This window comes from Mus caroli, chromosome 14 (genome assembly GCF_900094665.2).
Source record: "Mus caroli chromosome 14, CAROLI_EIJ_v1.1, whole genome shotgun sequence".
Lineage (NCBI taxonomy): Eukaryota > Metazoa > Chordata > Mammalia > Rodentia > Muridae > Mus > Mus caroli.
Window position 1 is genome coordinate 7812878 of NC_034583.1, and position 17335 is coordinate 7830212.

At 36.5% G+C, this 17335-nt stretch overlaps 1 protein-coding gene across 5 annotated transcripts in view; it reads left to right on the forward strand.

Annotated features, from left to right (window-relative positions):
- Slc4a7 (solute carrier family 4 member 7) overlaps positions 1-16168 on the forward strand; it is a 91272-nt gene extending 75104 nt beyond the window's left edge. For 3 of the 5 annotated variants that reach the window (XM_021181295.2, XM_021181294.1, XM_029468783.1), the window contains 4 exons: positions 4011-4142; positions 7637-7734; positions 9840-9947; positions 12222-16168. In XM_021181295.2, coding sequence (XP_021036954.1) covers positions 4011-4142; positions 7637-7734; positions 9840-9947; positions 12222-12303 — 420 coding nt within the window. In that variant the 3' untranslated portion in view covers positions 12304-16168. The remainder of the gene's footprint in view (positions 1-4010; positions 4143-7636; positions 7735-9839; positions 9948-12221) is intronic. The other 2 variants (XM_029468782.1, XM_029468784.1) reach the window with 1 other exon arrangement.
- The last annotated feature ends 1167 nt before the right edge of the window (positions 16169-17335 follow it).

Sequence of the window (17335 nt, forward strand, 5' to 3'; positions counted from 1 at the left end):
TGAAGTGGGATTCTACAATGTGTCTTTTTCAGAAATTGACAGATCTAAAGGTTTAAGACTTAGGCAGGCCATAGAGGATATCAATAAGTCATAATTCACATAATTCATTAAATCACCATTCAATATTATTATTTTTTGCCCAAGAATTATGCAGATAGGTAATATTTGTCTTTTTATGAGTACTATATAAAAGATAGTGATTTAGCTTACAAAACATTAAAAGACTCAATTGTTAAGGCCAGTGAGTAATACTTCCTGATTGCAGTTAAATTTCATGTCAGTTTGAAACTATTAAAGTATCCTTACAGATTTATAAATTAAACCCTATACAAAATGCCAACCTAAAGAATCCTATGGACTTAAGGAAAAAAACATTATAATAAAATGTTTCTGAAGCTTTGAGCACAGGTAGGGTTATATACTCGGAGGAAGATGTGCACTATACATAGGCTTTACTATCTACTAAGGCAAAATAAATGTAGTAAAAACCAGTAGTAGACCAGTCTCTCCCAAGTCTGGGGTAAAAGAAAATGAGAGAATAAAGTGTTTATGTAAGCTCAAGAAGAAAAGAGATGTAGCCACAGATGCACAAGAGACTCCAGTGGACTTCAGTACATTGGACACCTAGAACACAGGGGTCAGTGAATATTTCTCTGTAAAGGGGCAGATAGTAAATACTTTAGGTTTTGTTGCTCAGGAGAAGATTCTGTATGTACTTGAATAATGTAAAGGAGAAATACATTTTTATAATTTGTTCCTTATAAAATTAAAGGAGTGGTCAGACTTTTTTTTTTTTTTCATGCAGAAGTACTAAAGAGAAGGATGACATTCTCTTTCACTGAGGGAACATTTCACTCTGTTCAGGTTCAAGGTCAATACTGCATTTATTGCCAAAGTTGGGGGTGTTACTCAGTATTGCTTAGAATGTGAAAAGATGGCATTTGATTTTTAGCAGTGAGATAAAGAAGGAATAAAGAAGGAAAACAGAAAAACCTCTATTCTCAGAATTATTCTAAAAGTTTTCTATTAAATTCATTCTTGGTTCATGAGCTCTACAAAAATGGCTGTTGGCCCATGTTTAACCTAGGGCCTATGACTTGCCATTTCTTAATCTATAGGAAGTGGGTTATTACTGTTCTATGTAATGAATTTTCACTTGTGGGCCAAGCAGAGGGTTAAACCAGGGCATAGTCCAGATGCAAGACGAAACCAAAAAAGTAGCTGAGAATACTAGGCTCAGGTTGGTGAATGTTAAAAGTCAGATATTGATCATATTTCTAGAGATAAGGAAAAGGTAGAAATTTTCCTAAGGAAACACTAGTAAGGGCTCAGTATTAAACCTAGTGAAGTTGTGGAAGTATCTATAGTATCTTCTTATTTAAATGTAACCAGCTTAAAATGCTAGCAGCGTACAAGCTTAGCACTATTAATTAGCATCATATACCATAATAAGGCAGAGAGTGATACTTGAGCATCAAAAGGAATTATCAGCATATATACTCACATAAAGAAAAGAGATGGAGAACCTTACTATTGGTAACAGTTGGATTTTGAGTATCTGGATAAGAACACCAGTAGTATTAGATAGTATCTACCTCAGTAGTAGTGTTTAACATGGAAAATAACAATCTTATAGTAGTAGCTAAACTCTAGAAAATGTCTAAGTGTAAACTGAAATAAAAGGATTAAAAATGAGACACATTTTTTAAAAAAAAAATAAGCTTTGTAATATTTTTGTTTTTTTTTTTTTTTTTTTTTTTTTTTTTTTTTTTTGCAGTTTCACAATCCTTGTGTCTTAAAACTACAAAAAATTACTATGTACAAATTCTGGAAACTGAAAGTGTGAAGTCAGGGTATAGGCTCAGGATCACCTTCTGAAACCTGCAGGGAGTCCCCCTTTCACTGCTTCTTAGGTTCTTTGCAAGGTAGCATGGTGACAATCTGAATTGTCCCAGCATGTCTCTGACTTGGTTTGCACACGGCGTGACCATTTTATAAGGACACCAGTCAGAGTGTTGTAGTTGCTTGCACTACTCTTAACTCCATCCACCTTAATTATCTTAACTATGTCTGCAAAAACCCTTTTCCACACATGGAAATACTGGGGTTGTAGCTTCAACTTGTTTTTAGTAGGGGACAGAATTGAACAGGAAGTGGGATTTGGAGTTCATAAAGTCCTAACAATAGATTGCAGTGAACTTGAGTGTTATAAAACCCCCATTCTTTGAAGTAGTATGTGTAGATAGGATGTAGCACTAAAGCATGACTTTTACTAGTTTTATTTGAAATGTGTGTCATGATAATGATGGTTGTATTGTGAATCAGAAAAATTATTTTAAAAATTGGAGAAAGAGAAGTGGGGGTGATGTTTGGGATGCAAATTAATTAACTAACTAGTTAATTAATTTTTAAAAGAGATCTAAAATATTAGAGAAAAAAAAAGTCAGGTTTTAAAAACCCGGCTGGGAAAAATGTTCTGTATCTTCTGAGTGTGGAGTACATGGGTATAATTGTCAGGCACGTCAAACTGTATAAATATTATTCCTTATTATTAAAAGTTATGTTTTTGTTAAAAATCTAGACTTAAAGAAAATAAGAAATCAGATAAGTATAATTAAGAATGGAGTTTTAATGTCTACTTCTCTATGCTTCCATCATATTGTCTGTTAAGTCCACACAGTGTGGAACTAGCATAACAGTGAGTAATAAGACCAGAAGCAGACTGATGGGGCGAGGGGTGTGTGTGTGTGTGTGTGTGTGTGTGTGTGTGTGTGTGTCTACATTGCAACTGGATTATTACCATGGACAGATTATCTTATTATAGGTGGTCATTTTGTTCATCAGGAAGTTTAATATATGATGTTGATAATTAACTGTCTATAAGGTAACCTCTTATTAAAAAAGAAATCCTGGGCTGGTGAGATGGCTCAGTGGGTAAGAGCACCCGACTGCTCTTCCGAAGGTCCAGAGTTCTAATCCCAGCAACCACATGGTGGCTCACAACCATCGGTAATGAGATCTGGCGCCCTCTTCTGGAGTGTCTGAAGACAGTTACAGTGTACTTACATATAATAAATAAATCTTTAAAAAAAAAAAAAAAGAAATCCTGCATGAACTCAAAATTTAAGAGGTGGAAATAGAGTTGTAGTAGGAAAATATCTTTATCCCAGTAAGAAAAAAACTTTTAAAGAAGATGGGAAAACTTACTGGTAAAAGCATGATAAAGATATTTAGCCATGTGAAGTGTTTTTATGTAAGAGGAGGTATTTTGAACAGTACAGAGTTGAAGAGTTGTACTTTGAGCCAAGAGAAAGTATTTGTAACACAAATAGATGGAAGGTTTCGATCTAAACTAAATGGTGCTCTAAAACGTTTATGAAGAGAGTTACTTTTAAATGAGGAGAAAACAAGGAAAGATGAAACAGTGAGGAAAAAAAGCCAGTCCCATCTGCAAACAGTCACAGGAACTGTTACAGGATAGCAAACTACGTACACCCTTCCTCATTGAAAACTAAAATGCCCCAGTACAGGTACAGAGGACTGCCAGGGCCAGGAAGTAGGAGTGGGTGGGTAGGGGAGCAGGGTGGGGGGAGGGTATAGGGGGCTTTGGGGATAGCATTTGAAATGTAAATGGAGAAAATATCTAATAAAAAAATTAAAACAAAGAAAACTAAAGCTCAGACCTGAGACCGGGTATTCTAATGCAGTATCAAAGAGTTGCAAAGCTTTTTTTTTTTTTTTTTTTTTATGATAGGTACTTACATAAAGTAAAATCTTTATTGAGAAGGGCAGAACAACTTTTAGGAAGATACAAATAAATAACTTTGCTTTTTAATAAGTGTGAACTAAATTTGGAGTGGGCAGAGGGCTTCTGAGACAGGATTTCTCTGTAGTGTAAACAGATTTTTAAACAAAATGAATGCAGCATTTCCTATTGTATTTACTTTAGCAAATTTGCTCTATTTCTCTCAGTGTATGTATTATGTTTCTGTCTCTCCCATCTTCTTCAGGTTCTTGCATTAGTCTTTGTGCGCAAGCTCATGGATCTCTGTTTCACAAAGAGAGAACTCAGTTGGCTTGATGACCTCATGCCAGAAAGTAAGAAAAAGAAAGAAGATGACAAAAAGAAAAAAGAGAAAGAGGTAAAAAGGCATCCCTTCGTTCAAGGATTTGTACCATTTAGCAGATCCTCAAGGAACCTTAATGAAACACAAGCCATGCTGAGTATTCCATTTTCCTGAAATGAGGCAGAGGGGTGGCAGAGTTACCCATTTCCCCACCTTGCATAGTCTGGAAAACTAAAAACAAACAAAAAATAAGATTTAGCAGTACTAAAACATCACACAATAATTTTATGACTGATTTAACCTTAAATACCGTAGGTATGTTACTGTGTAGTACAGTAACAGTATTTTAGTGGTCTGACATACACTAATGAAGTGTAAATGTGTTTAAGAATCTTCATCTGATAAAAGCATTTACTGTACAAGTACAAGGATCTGAGTGTACAGTCCTTACCTGCATCCAATTTAAAGGCAGAGTGTAGTTGTTTGTACCTGCAATTGCAGCCCTCTGGAGCCTGGACAGGAAGCATAGCTCCAGATTCAGGAAGGGACAACTGTATCAAAGCAGTAGATGGGAGTGTGATGGTCTTAGTTTGGTTTTTATTGCTGTGAAGAGACACTATGACCAAGGCAACTCTTATAAAGGAAAACATTTAATCATCCTGGTGGCAAGCACAGCATCCTGCAGGCAGACATGGTGGTGGAGGAGCCCAGAGTTCTGCATTTTGATCCAAAGGCAGTCAGGAGAAACTAGATTCCACAGGTATCCAGGAGGAGGCTCTCTTCCACACTGGGTGGAGCTTGAAAGCCTATTCCCACTGTAATATACTTCCTCCAACAAGGCCACACCCCCTTTCCATATGCCAAGCCTATTTAAACCACCACAGTTATGGAGCAAGACACCCATAATTAAGCATACATCCCTCGAACTGTTGTATGCTTTAGGACAGATGATTTGTCTATACTGCTGTTGAATTCTTGGGCACAAGGATCCTTTCCCCAGCCTTCCAAGTAGCTGGAATTAAGGCATACCACCATGCCTGATTGCTGTTTGCTAGGCTTTTGTTTTAAAATGCATGTATTTATTGTTCTGTGTTCTTGTAATGCTCAGAGTCTGTATGCCACAATACACATTTGGAGATAAGAGCACAGCTTTGAGAAGACAAGTTTTGTTGACTTTTATGGGAGTTATGGGGTCGGATCAGATTGCCAAGCTTAAACAGCAGCAGGCTCTTTTTCATTCTGAGTCTTCTCTGTGGCCTGGATTTTGTTCTTATATTCACTATTATGTACCACCATTCATTGATCGATACAGTTATTTAAATATGAATACTTTATTCTGGATTTGATGTTCTGTTTTTAAACTATTTTTATTCTATTACTGAATAGGAAGTAGAAACTGCATATTGTTTTGTTGATTGTAGTATTTTCCTCAATATTATCTTAGTTAGGGTTACTATTGCTGTGATTAGACACCATGACAAAAACCATCTTGGGGAGGAAAGGGTTTATTTTATTCATAATTATTATCAAAAGTAGTGAAGGCTGTAATTCATGTAGGACAGAAACCTGGAGTCAGGAGTTAATGCAGAGACCATGAGGAGTGCTGTTTACTGGCTTGCTTCCCATAACTTGCTCATCTTGCTTTCCTATAGAATCCAGAACCAGTAGCCCAGAGGTTACCCCACCTGAGCCTCCCCCGTCAGTCATTCATTATGAAAATGTCTTACAGACTTGCCTAAAGTTGGATTTTTATGGAGGCATTTTCTCAATTGAGGCTCCTCTCTGAAGACTCTAGCTAGCTTATATCAAGTACTAACTTTTAAAATGTCATGGTGCTATTTAAATACAGATAAGAAAAAGATATACTTTTCAGCTAGAATTATAGCTAGAATAGTCATTGTAACTACTTGAATGACAATCTGATTTTAAAATAAAGGAGTTTTGATTCCCTTAACACTGCATGCAAAAATATGTACGTTATTGGTTATTTTTCTTATAGGATATTGTTTATTTGCAAAATATATAAAATAAGCAGGTTATATTGCTTGGCTTTTGTATTACTTGACTCAGAACCATATAAATTTAAAGAACAAGAATGAAAATGCATTTTAAATGCCTAGGGATCTATTTTCTCACTGCTTTTTCTTGGGGATTTTGTATTACTACTCCCTGTGTCAAGCATGTAGTCTCCATATCTAGATTCACCTTCTGGATCAGATTAGCTGATAAAGCCCAGCTATCATGCTGGAACAGAAGCAGTAGGAAGAGCACACAGGCAAAAATGAACATTATCTGTTTGGGGGAAACATTCTAAAACTGTCATCCAGCTTGTCCAAGTTTTTCCCCATTGAGTTACAAAGAATGCTGGGATATTAGTGTAGCAGTTGCACTGGGTACATTGTCATGTAGGCATAATGTTCTTGTGCAGTGTGTGAAGATTATCTTTGTGTTATTCAAATATTGATTTCTCTGCCCTCATATCTTGCTTCAATCTGGAAATATGTTGTAGTACTTACGTAAAGAATCTCCTGTCTCAAGTTTGTGTTAATAATTTACCATTTTATTCTCTGCCTTGTCAATCAGCCAACAGCTGGGCAGAAGAGAGAAAAGGGTTATGCCAGGGGAGGGGGAGACAGAGAAGGGTAAAGAAGATTGAGACATAAAGGAGGAGAAGAAACATCATAGAAAAAAAATGTATCTGAAGCCCAGAGAGCAAGGCCAATAGGAAAATGCAAGTGTCTTGGGGGTTTGAGCTAGAACGTAGCCACATTAGTTTAGAGGATTAAAATGGATCAATAAGTGACCAGGTATTGCAGTAAACCTTGATTAAATAAATCTTGGTCTCTTTTATGACATTTATTGGGGAACAGGCTAGGATAAAGAAAATAACTGCTATATCAATTTACTGCATGCATTTTTATATTAAATTTATCATTACATTGTCACTTGGAAATGGTGGGATTTCTGATAATAGGGAGATGAGCTTGTATACTCTCTGTTCCCTATACTTCTTTGGGTCTTTCTACATTATAATTGGGTCATAATTTTAGGCCCATAATTTTGTCCAGGTGGTTTTCAACCTTGGATGATGCCCCACCAAAGGGGCATTTTCAGTGTCAGAGGTACCTCTTATCACCACGGGAGGGACAGTGGCACACAGTTCCATTTGGACTTGAAAAATGTCTTGTATCCACAGATGTTCCCCTAAAACAAGCATGCTTTCTGAGGAAACTCAATCTCATAGACAAGCTTTTGCTCTACACTTGTTGAGACACGAGTTTTCAGTTTTATCTTCTTTGCTATATATGTGTGGTAACTAGTACTCAGACTTAAGTCGTATTAATTTTCAGAAATAGAGGTTATTCCTTGGGAAATAATTTTGCAAATAGTTATCTTAATTTCATGCTGCAAGTATGTGTTGTTCATGTTGCCAGAGTTTTCAGTTAGGAAGGATACATTGTTTAAATAATGCTGTTAGTTTGGCTTTCCAAGTCTTAAAGTATTTCTGAAAGCAGAGCCTCCTGGAGGTGTTTTGGAGGAAGTAATCTCTTCAGGTCTGTTCTTTACAGGAAGCTGAACGGATGCTTCAGGATGATGAGGATACTGTGCACCTTCCATTCGAAAGAGGGAGTCTCCTGCAAATCCCAGTGAAAACTCTAAAATATAGGTAAGATACAACTTTATTTTCTATGCTGTATTTTTTTTTACATGTGTCAAGTAAGGCATGTAATATTTCTTTAAAATAATGGTGAGTAAATGTTTCTGCAGTGTCAGCACAGTGGCAGGTTAGAAAGGTGGCCATTGCACATTTGATTGATGTGGTGAAAGCCTGGTAACCATTGCCAAGCTTTGTCTTTGTTTTGTGGTACTACTCCTCAGTCTGAGTGCTGTGTTTGTTTGGGCAAGATTGTACAGTGTAGCCCTGGTTGATCTGGAACTCACTGTGTAGACTAGTGTGTCCTCCAATTCAGAGACCCACCTATCTCTACCTCCTCTCAGAATGCTGAGATTAAAGGTGTGTGCCACCATGCCCAGCTGTAGTCTTACCTTAAATATTATGATGTAAAATATGAACAGAAGTGGAAGTTCTTTAAGTATTAGTAAAGTATTAGTCACCTATAAGATAACTGTGCCATCTAATTTCTTCTTTTGTAGTATCTGGTTTTGGACGTAGGACTGTGTGCGTGCTTGGCAAGCCCCACTGAGCTACTTCCCTACCTTTTAAAATCTGCGTTGCTATTGCTATGACCAAACACCATGACTAAAAGCAACTTGGGGAGGAAAGGACTTATGTTTCCTTTCTTTTCCTTATCACTGTTCAAGCAATTGGCAGGAGTTGATGCAGAGGTCGTGGAAGATTTTGGCTTACTGGCTTGTTCTCATAACTTATTCAGTATGCTTTCTTTTTTCTTTTTTCTTTTTTTTTTTTTTGGTTTTTTGAGACAGGATTTTTTTGTATAGCCCTGGCTGTCCTGGAACTCACTCTGTAGACCAGGCTGGCCTTGAACTCAAAAATTCACCTGCCTCTGCCTCCCGAGTGCTGGGATTAAAGGCGTGCGCCACCACGCTTTCTTAGAGCACCCAAGACTACTAGCCCGGGGATGGCACCACCACCACCAAATGTGTTCTTCCCCATCAATAACTAATTAAGAAAATGCCTTACAGGCTTGCCTGCAGCCTGATCTTATGGAGGTGTCTCAGTGGAAGTTTTCTCCTCTTAAATGACTCCACTTTGTCAAGTTGGCTAACACTAGCAAGCACACCAACCCACATTTTATTATTTGTTCTTAGACAGGATCTTACTGACTTGCCATCTGCCCGTGGACTTCCATGGTCTCCTGCTTCAGCCTCTGCCTCCTGGTAGCTGTGGTTACATGCTTGCATTGCCCTTCTCATTAATGTGCTCTAGTGTGACATTTGTGTTTGTAGCTTGTTTGCATGAATTGTTTTTTGTTTTGCAAAGAAAAGGGGCTAGAAGATGTATTTGCACCTTCATCTATGGAATATTCATATTACTTGTGGCCAGTAACTTTGAGCACATGTTATTTATGGGTATGATCATTCCATTGAGGGGTCTGATATCATTTTGCAGTATTTCATAGAAATGTTGAAAGATTCTAGTCTTTGATTTTGATACATCTGATGAAAGTAACACTTGTATGCTAAAATTTTGGGAATATCTAGTTAAAAGTTAGTGGGATCAATTTTTTGTTGTTGTTGCCAAATTGCTACTTTCAGAGCTTCCTTTTCAGTTGTGTTTTTTGTGGGTTTCTTTCTTTCTTTCTTTCTTTTTTTTTAATTTGGAAAAGAAGGGTTTTTTTTCCTCCTTTCTTACATTCTGTGACTTTTTACTTGATGAGAGTGTCAGTTATAAGAGTTTGGTCTAACTCTCTGTTTTTAGGCTTCTAAGCTGGTTTTTATGTTATATCAATGATACAGCCTATATAATCAGAAGGTGCTGTGGCTTGAATACTGCTGATGACCTGCGTAAATCCAAACTGAATTTGCAGTGAAGAACTCTAAGTGAATTTTGTAACATAAACAACTCTGCATAGTTTTGGGTGTTTAAGGAACAAGGATTTCTCTGTGAAGACTTTATAACAGAATTCTAAGTTAATAGTAATTTGTTACATCTTAGTTTAAGTGCATGCCAAATGTTTTCTCAATTTTTAAATTGGTGAAAACAAGAAATTATTTGATGCTAATAAAAATGACAGCATTAATGCTTTTGCAAGTACTGGATACTAACCAAAAAGTGTATTTGTTCTTCAGTATTGACCCTTCAGTTGTTAACATATCAGATGAAATGGCCAAAACTGCCCAGTGGAAGGCACTTTCCATGAATACTGAGAATGCCAAAGTAACGAGACCTAACACGAGGTAGCTATAACTGTTTATGCCTTTGTAACTGTTGCTAGTTTTCACTCATTAATTTACCTAATGTATCTAAATATATTCTCTTTGCTGGACAAAACCAACCCCACTCCCTTTCCTTTCATCTGTTCTTGTACCTTAATTGTGTTCTGATGCGGATTGTGATGATTATGTTTTATAACTTTTAAATTTAAAATTGCATTTTTCAGAAAAGGACTTTGCCATTTTATAATAAAAATAATTTCTGCCTAGCAGTGCATATATATAGTGAATATAATTATACTAACAAATTGAATATATAGTCACAATTAAAGGTTCAATTGAATCTAATTATATTCAAATTAAAAGAAAGTTACTAAAAATTAAATGAATGCTAAAAGGCATAGTGACTCACATCTGTAATTCCAGTCCTTGAGAGGCAAAAGCAGGAAGAGGGACCCAAGTTTAAGGTTGGTGTGGTTTTTGTAGCAAGTTCCAAGCCAGCCAAGGTTTTATAGCAAGAGCCTGGTCTAAATAGATAGATACGTAGATAGATAGATAGATAGATAGATAGATAGATAGATAGATAGATAGATAGGCAGGCGAGCAAATAAATAAGTGAATAAATGAATGTGCTTTCTTTTGGCTGGAGTAAAGAAAAAGAGTTGTTTTCCTGGGTGTTTTATTTAGTATATCTTTTTTTTGGTAAGATAGAAATTTAATCTCAGGATGATAATTTGGAAGAAATTTAATTCACACACACAAACACACACAGGAAACCATTTTTATCACCATATCTATATCTATCTATCTATACACATACACACATGTATATATACCTGTGTGTGCATATTTACATACATATGAATAAATCTAATCCAGTTTTATAGTGAATCATGTATTGGAATTTCTGAACCCTTCCTTACATTGCTTTTTGTTTGTTTGTTTGTTTGTTTGTTTGTTTGAGACAGGGTTTCTCTGTATAGCCCTGGCTGTCCTGGAACTCACTTTGTAGACCAGGCTGTCCTCGAACTCAGAAATCCACCTGCCTCTNCCTCCTGAGTGCTGGGACTAAAGGCGTGCGCCACCACACCCGGCTTACATTTCTTATTATACAGCACTTTTTTGTTGTTTTTCTTTCTTTACTTCAAGTCCTGAGACCCCAGGAACCTTATTTTGATAATATTAGAACTTTAGTTCTTATGTTAGAAGAAACAAGGTACCTTCCTGGGAGTGCTCAGTTTTTCACATACTCAAGTGTTTGTTGCAGACATAGCTTGTGCCAGGTGCTTGCTGAGTGCTGGCTATTCTTCCCAGGCAGGCACCAGGTTAATGTAATGACAGGCAGGCCTTTCCAACCTGTTTTCTGTAGCTGCTTTCTCTCTGAGCTCTACCTTGTGATATAAGTATTTACTTATTCATTCTTTTCTTCTCATTAAATCCATATTCTTTTTCATCTCCAGCTCTTCTGTTCATTCTCTCCTCTCTCTCTCCTTCCTTCCTTCCTTCCTTCCTTCCTTCCTTCCTTCCTTCCTTCCTTCCTTCCTTCTCTCTCTCTCTCTCTCCCTTTCTTTCTTTCTTTCTTTCTTTCTTTCTTTCTTTCTTTCTTTCTTTCTTTCTTTCTTTCTTTCTTTCTGATATTTAAAACAGGGCCATTTTGTGTAGCTCTGGTTTGCCTAGAATATACTATATAGCGCTAGCTGTCCTAAAACTCACAGAGATGCACCTGCCTCTGCTTCCCAAAGCTGGGATTAAAGGTGTGCACCAGCATGCCCAACTCTTCATCATATAATCTGATCTTCATTTCTTTATTTCTAATGTTCTAAGCTTGACTAGTCCTTCTTTCATTTCTGTCTTCAGCCTATAGGAGTCTACAATTCTTTGACCTTTACTCTTAGTTGCTGTTCACATTCTGTCAGCACACTTGACACATTATTAACATTGTTGTGGTGAAAATAAAGGCTAGGTAGTAATACATATCTCTTATATTTAGCTTGTCATGTGGGTTGACCCTCTATTCAAAATCACATGTGTAAATAAACCATCCTCCCTAAAAACGTGATGTGTTGGGAACAAGAAAGGGCTCAAAGAGAGTGTGGGGGTGAATATGATCAAAATACATAATATTCGCGTATTAGATTCTAGAATAAACAAAAGCGGCCAGGTTACAATACCAAGATAAAAATTGGTATTAGCAAGCAACTCAGAGGTATACTGTAGATACTCTTTGTTGACCATTTGAGAATTTAAGGTTAATTCTTTTAAAAATAAGTTTTCTTCTTCATTGTTTGTTTTAAACAGCCCTGAAAAGCCTGTGAGTGTGACAATAAATTTCGAAGATGAACCGTCAAAAAAATACATGGATGCTGAAACTTCATTGTAAAGTCAAACCAAAAGGAATATATAGAGATATATGCCTATCTGTATATATACACATATATATGTATAAAAAGCACATGTGCCATGCCATTATGTATAACAGTACTTTGGGGCTTTTTCAAGTAGCGTCAGATATTTGTTGTGGACACCATGGAGACTGCATTAATTAAGTGCTCTCTTAGAAGCAAGGTTCATGAATTTTTACTCCAGATTTTTTTTGGGGGGGTGGGGTAAAGCCTTTCTGTTATGCAATAGAAAGATGTGGAGAACTGCGTTTAATCTGCTTTTCTTTAATCTGTCAGTGGCAATCAATCATATCAATCTTAAGTGATACAATCTTAAGTCTACATACTTAAAAATTTGACCTGAATTTCAAAAGATTTTTGTTTTCCCTTTTGGTAGTGTTTATAGGTAGAATAAGGAGCCTGCCCATGTGGTGGGAAAATGACATGTCCTGGCTTCTCTGTGGGCTTTCTTCACATAACTGTCAATCATACTTCACAGGTTAGTGGAGATTTTCTAAGAAGGAACTTTATGTCTTAGGAGTTATTTTTAAATTTTAAAACTTTCTGAGTTTCCATTTTGATGGACAGGTTAAAAATTTTTATGTTAAAAATTTTTATGTCACTTCTAATTTAACACCCACACAAGTCATAACGTTTTCAGTTTTAAAACCTATGAAGTGCCCATTTACAATAGTTAAATATTGTTATTTTTGTGGCAGGGCTTTTCCGGTACTCAGTACTTGCCTAGAAAGCCGAGTCCCACTGCTCTTTGTGTTTGTTTTCTTTACTTGGGTGGTCTGGCGTGCCAGGCTCAGGTGTCTTTCTGTTGTAAGTGGTAATAAAGACTCGGCAACCTTTCCAGTAGGCTTGTGACCAGTGTGCCTGTAGAAGAATTACCTTTCATTTTCTGTGCGCATCCTTTTCTATTTATATACAGTGTATTTAATTGGTTACTACCCATAGTTTCCTTTTAAAATATTTTATTTATTATAGTTGATGTGATACTTAAATATATAAATATTTGAGACAGTAAAAATATAGAGTAAATTGTTCCTGTTGTAGATATTTGGTGCTTGCATTTCTTTTCACATCCTGAAAGCAGGTGACAAATTTTACATCTTTACTACAAAGCACTGCCATATTTATATTTTTAAAAGGAAGTTGGTTATTTCCTGTACAGCTCAGATCAATGGCATTTTTTTCTGTTTTGTGATAGCATTGTGTTTCCAATATTTCTGAGCTGTTTCTTAAACATGTAACAAATATTCATAGCTCCCCACAAAATAAGTAAATGCTATTTTAGCCTTTGGGATGGAATGTTTGGGACCATGAAACTTGATTTGGCAAGAGGATAGATAATCCATAGAAATGGTGAGGAACAGTAGAAACACCGAAGGTGATGAAACGTGAAGGTTCAGGCAAGTATTTTAAGGAAATGTTCTCTAATGTTCTCTAGCCACTGCAAACTAAACTTTAAACGTGTGAAGAAACCGATCTTTAAATCCAATGCATAGAATTGCCCCCGGTGGATTATGTTTAGCAAGTGTGAAATCATTTTAATTTATTCTAAACAATGTACCAATTAATGTAATTCCCCCATCTGAGATCATGTAGTTGAATTCTTCTTAGAATAGTAGCTGGCAGCATTTGGTACGATCTGACGAGTTCTATTGGGCTTCTTAGCATGTGATAGGGAAGGTTGCCATGGTGCTTATGGTCATAGGTGACCTCCATTGAAGGGGTTCCTTTGCACTCAGCAGCACATTCATTTCCAAAGTTCCCGTTTGCTGCTAAATAACCCTACCCCCACCCCTGATGTACCCAAACAAGAGAATTTCCTCACACCACTTTCTTGTGTAAGGACATCAAAGGGTTAAATCTATTTTACAGGAAGTGATTTTAAAATTTAAACTGAAAACTACCTGTTATGATAATCTTCCTGGGATTTATTGAATTATATGTGTATTATACAGTGCCAGGGGTGGAAAAACCATGACTTACAGATATTTTGTATCTAAGATGTTTCACTGTGGTTTTGGTTATTAATGGCTTCTGCTTTCTTTTGACTACTTGACTTACAAAGTGATCTAACAGGACTACTCCCCTGAAGAGCAGAGGTAATTTACTGCTTCTTTCAGGCCATTACATTTCTTGTGCTATTTTTGAAAATAACAATCATGAATAACATTCATTGCAAGACAGCAAGAGAGATAATTTTAAATATATATACATATATATGTGTGTGTGTGTATATATATATATATATATATATTTTAATGCTGCCTTAAATAGGTGTATATGAGCAGTAGTAATTGCTATGTACTGATTTACCTCAAGGTGCAAAATAATTAAATTTGTACATACCCATTTACAGAATAAGTTCAGAGACACAGCCCTGCACTTTCTTAGATGCCTTGATTTTCAGACGGAGCTTAGTGCTACTGAACACCACGGCCATGGGGCCACCTCAGGACGTTCTTCCTTCCACCATATTTTATTTATTTATAGATGTCCGTTTACAAAGACTATAATGAAACCTGGTGTAAACTATCTGATACTTATTTCCTTTCTATTGCTATTTCAATCTAAAGCAGGAGCTTTTGAGAAAACAGTAAACTAGCTTCCCAATGCTAAAGGGTTGATTCTATATATATTTTTAATAATATTAGATATGCAAAAGTTAAAGTACAAGGTCTTTAAAATATTGTGTGAGTGTTTGTGTATGTGTATGAAATCACTCTTAACTCTCTTAACTTTTTTAAAACTTGTGGCATACCAATGTTCAGATTTGCCAAGCTTTCTCTAAAACATGTAGGATGAAATGTTTTTGTGTGTTAATGCATGTATTTATAAAGATTTGTTTACTGCTGAGAATCACTAACTCTTTGTTTTCATCCCCAAAGTGTTTGTTTCTTCCACATACTGGAAGGCTTGGCTTGAGTATAAGCTTTCTGGGTTTCCTTTCACAAAGGCACGTTCAAAATTGTTCAGAAAGAAGAATGGTCTCTGACAGTGAGGTGTGATGTCAGAGCTTTCTGAAGTTTGAGCAGTGTGTGCAGCTCAGCAGCTCTGCATCTGTGTCCTGACAGAGCGCTCAGAGTCAGATATGTGAGCCATTAATAGAACATTGTAATTCAGAGTGTTTATTTAAGTAACTTACATGTCTGAAATTTATTTATGTAGATTCCATCATTGTTATCATTTGTGTGCAAATACATGAACTGTCTTCATTTAGTCCCAACAATTATTTATTTTTAGAAAGTAAACTTAAAGCCAAGCTGCATTCAACTTTTAAAATAGTGTTCTAATCATAAGATGTGATCATTTAAATTGTAAGGTCTCTTTTAACTTTCTGGAAAGTAAATTGTCAAAAGGAATCATGTAAAGATTATTTTACATTTTTAACCTGTATGTACTTAGAGTGTAAGCCCCAGTTCTGTGGTTTCTAATCATTTTTTGCACATTCATTGTTTCTGTTCTGTAGCTTTTCTTTTGCTCCTTTGGTTTTGGCTTTGTAGGGGTAAGGTGTCTTCCAATGTTTACTATGTTAGGCTTAAATTAAAATTTAAATTTATTGTCCATTTATATAATATTTGATACCTTGGTGTAACTTCTCAATACAAGTACAATTTTTATGACATTTATAATTACAATGGTATTTTCTTTTATAATAAAATCCAAAGTCAATTAAACAAATTGTAGACCTGATATTTTTCATCTATATGAAGTACAAGTCTCTACCTGAGTCTATAATGTGAACCATCCTGCCTTTCACATTTGTTTCCGAATTGTTAGAGAAAACTATTTTCTGTAGATGTTATTGTAAGTTGAAAGAGCAATAAAAGTCTACATATCACGCCCTTGGCTGTTGTTTTTTTACCTTGTTATTAGGAGTGCTGCAGATGTTTTTTGTTTAAGCTGGGGCTGGAGAAAGGAAAGTGAGTGGCTTCTGCCTCCTGCACCAGCTCTTGTGTAAGAGGGGGAAGAGAGAGTGTGTGGGAAGGAGGGGGGGGGGAGAAAGGGAGGGGGGAAGGAGAAGAAAAAAATGGTTTTTTATGGTTGGGAAATGTTGAAGGTCATGTTCATTTTAAATGCCGGTCCAACTTTGCTTTCTGTTTTAAACGTAGAAACTTTACCCTGTGGTGTGTTAACATTTTCTTGATAACACTCATCTCTCTGCGCAAGGCCCGTTTTTCTTGACTAATTTTATTTTGACTTGGCTTGACTTCGCTCCTGTTTTTCATATGAAGAACTTGTGTCTCATTGTAAAATTGTTAAACCATGGGAGTGAGATGAAGAACAACATAGCTTTGGAAAGTTCTGTTACACTTGGGAGAGGTAGTTTACACTTGCCACACATAGGACTATTGTGAGTGTTGTTTACCAGGAGGGGGGGTCCTTCCCTTAGGGCTGTTTCTTGTGGGTGTGCTTACTGCCTCCCTGATCTGAGGTCTTGTGTTCTTTCTCATGGGAGGCCTGTTCCTCGTCTGCTTGCAATGAAGATTCTTCCAGTGCTTGCAAAACAGTTTCTGGTTCTGCTTTTTCCCTCCATAGCCCACATAAAGGTCTTCATTGACTAACTGCATTCTGATCTCTGCAAATGTTCTCAACCACTGAGCCTTCTCTCCAGTCTTTTCTTACTTTATGCTATTATTAGGACTCAATGCATTTTACTTTGCGTAGTTTAGACATTCATTTCAAGATAGTAAAGGAAAGAAACAACAACAAATAAATGGGTAAGTCTCCTAGGATTGAACTGTATTACAAGATAATGAAGCATGGCTCAGCCCCCATAGTTACCCTGACAGTGGAGTGGTCATGGATACTTAGTGCACAGTGCATGCTGGAGCCTTATGTTTGGAGATAACCATCTGACTTCCAGAGCCAGGGTGTCATACTGCCTTATGGAGCAAAAGAAAGAGCAAAGTATTAATGTCACACTTAGTTTATGGAGAAGTAGAAAATAGGAAGCACATTTGATATCCTACAGAAGACAAAGTCAGTCTTCAGCGTCTCACATTGACTTCCTGC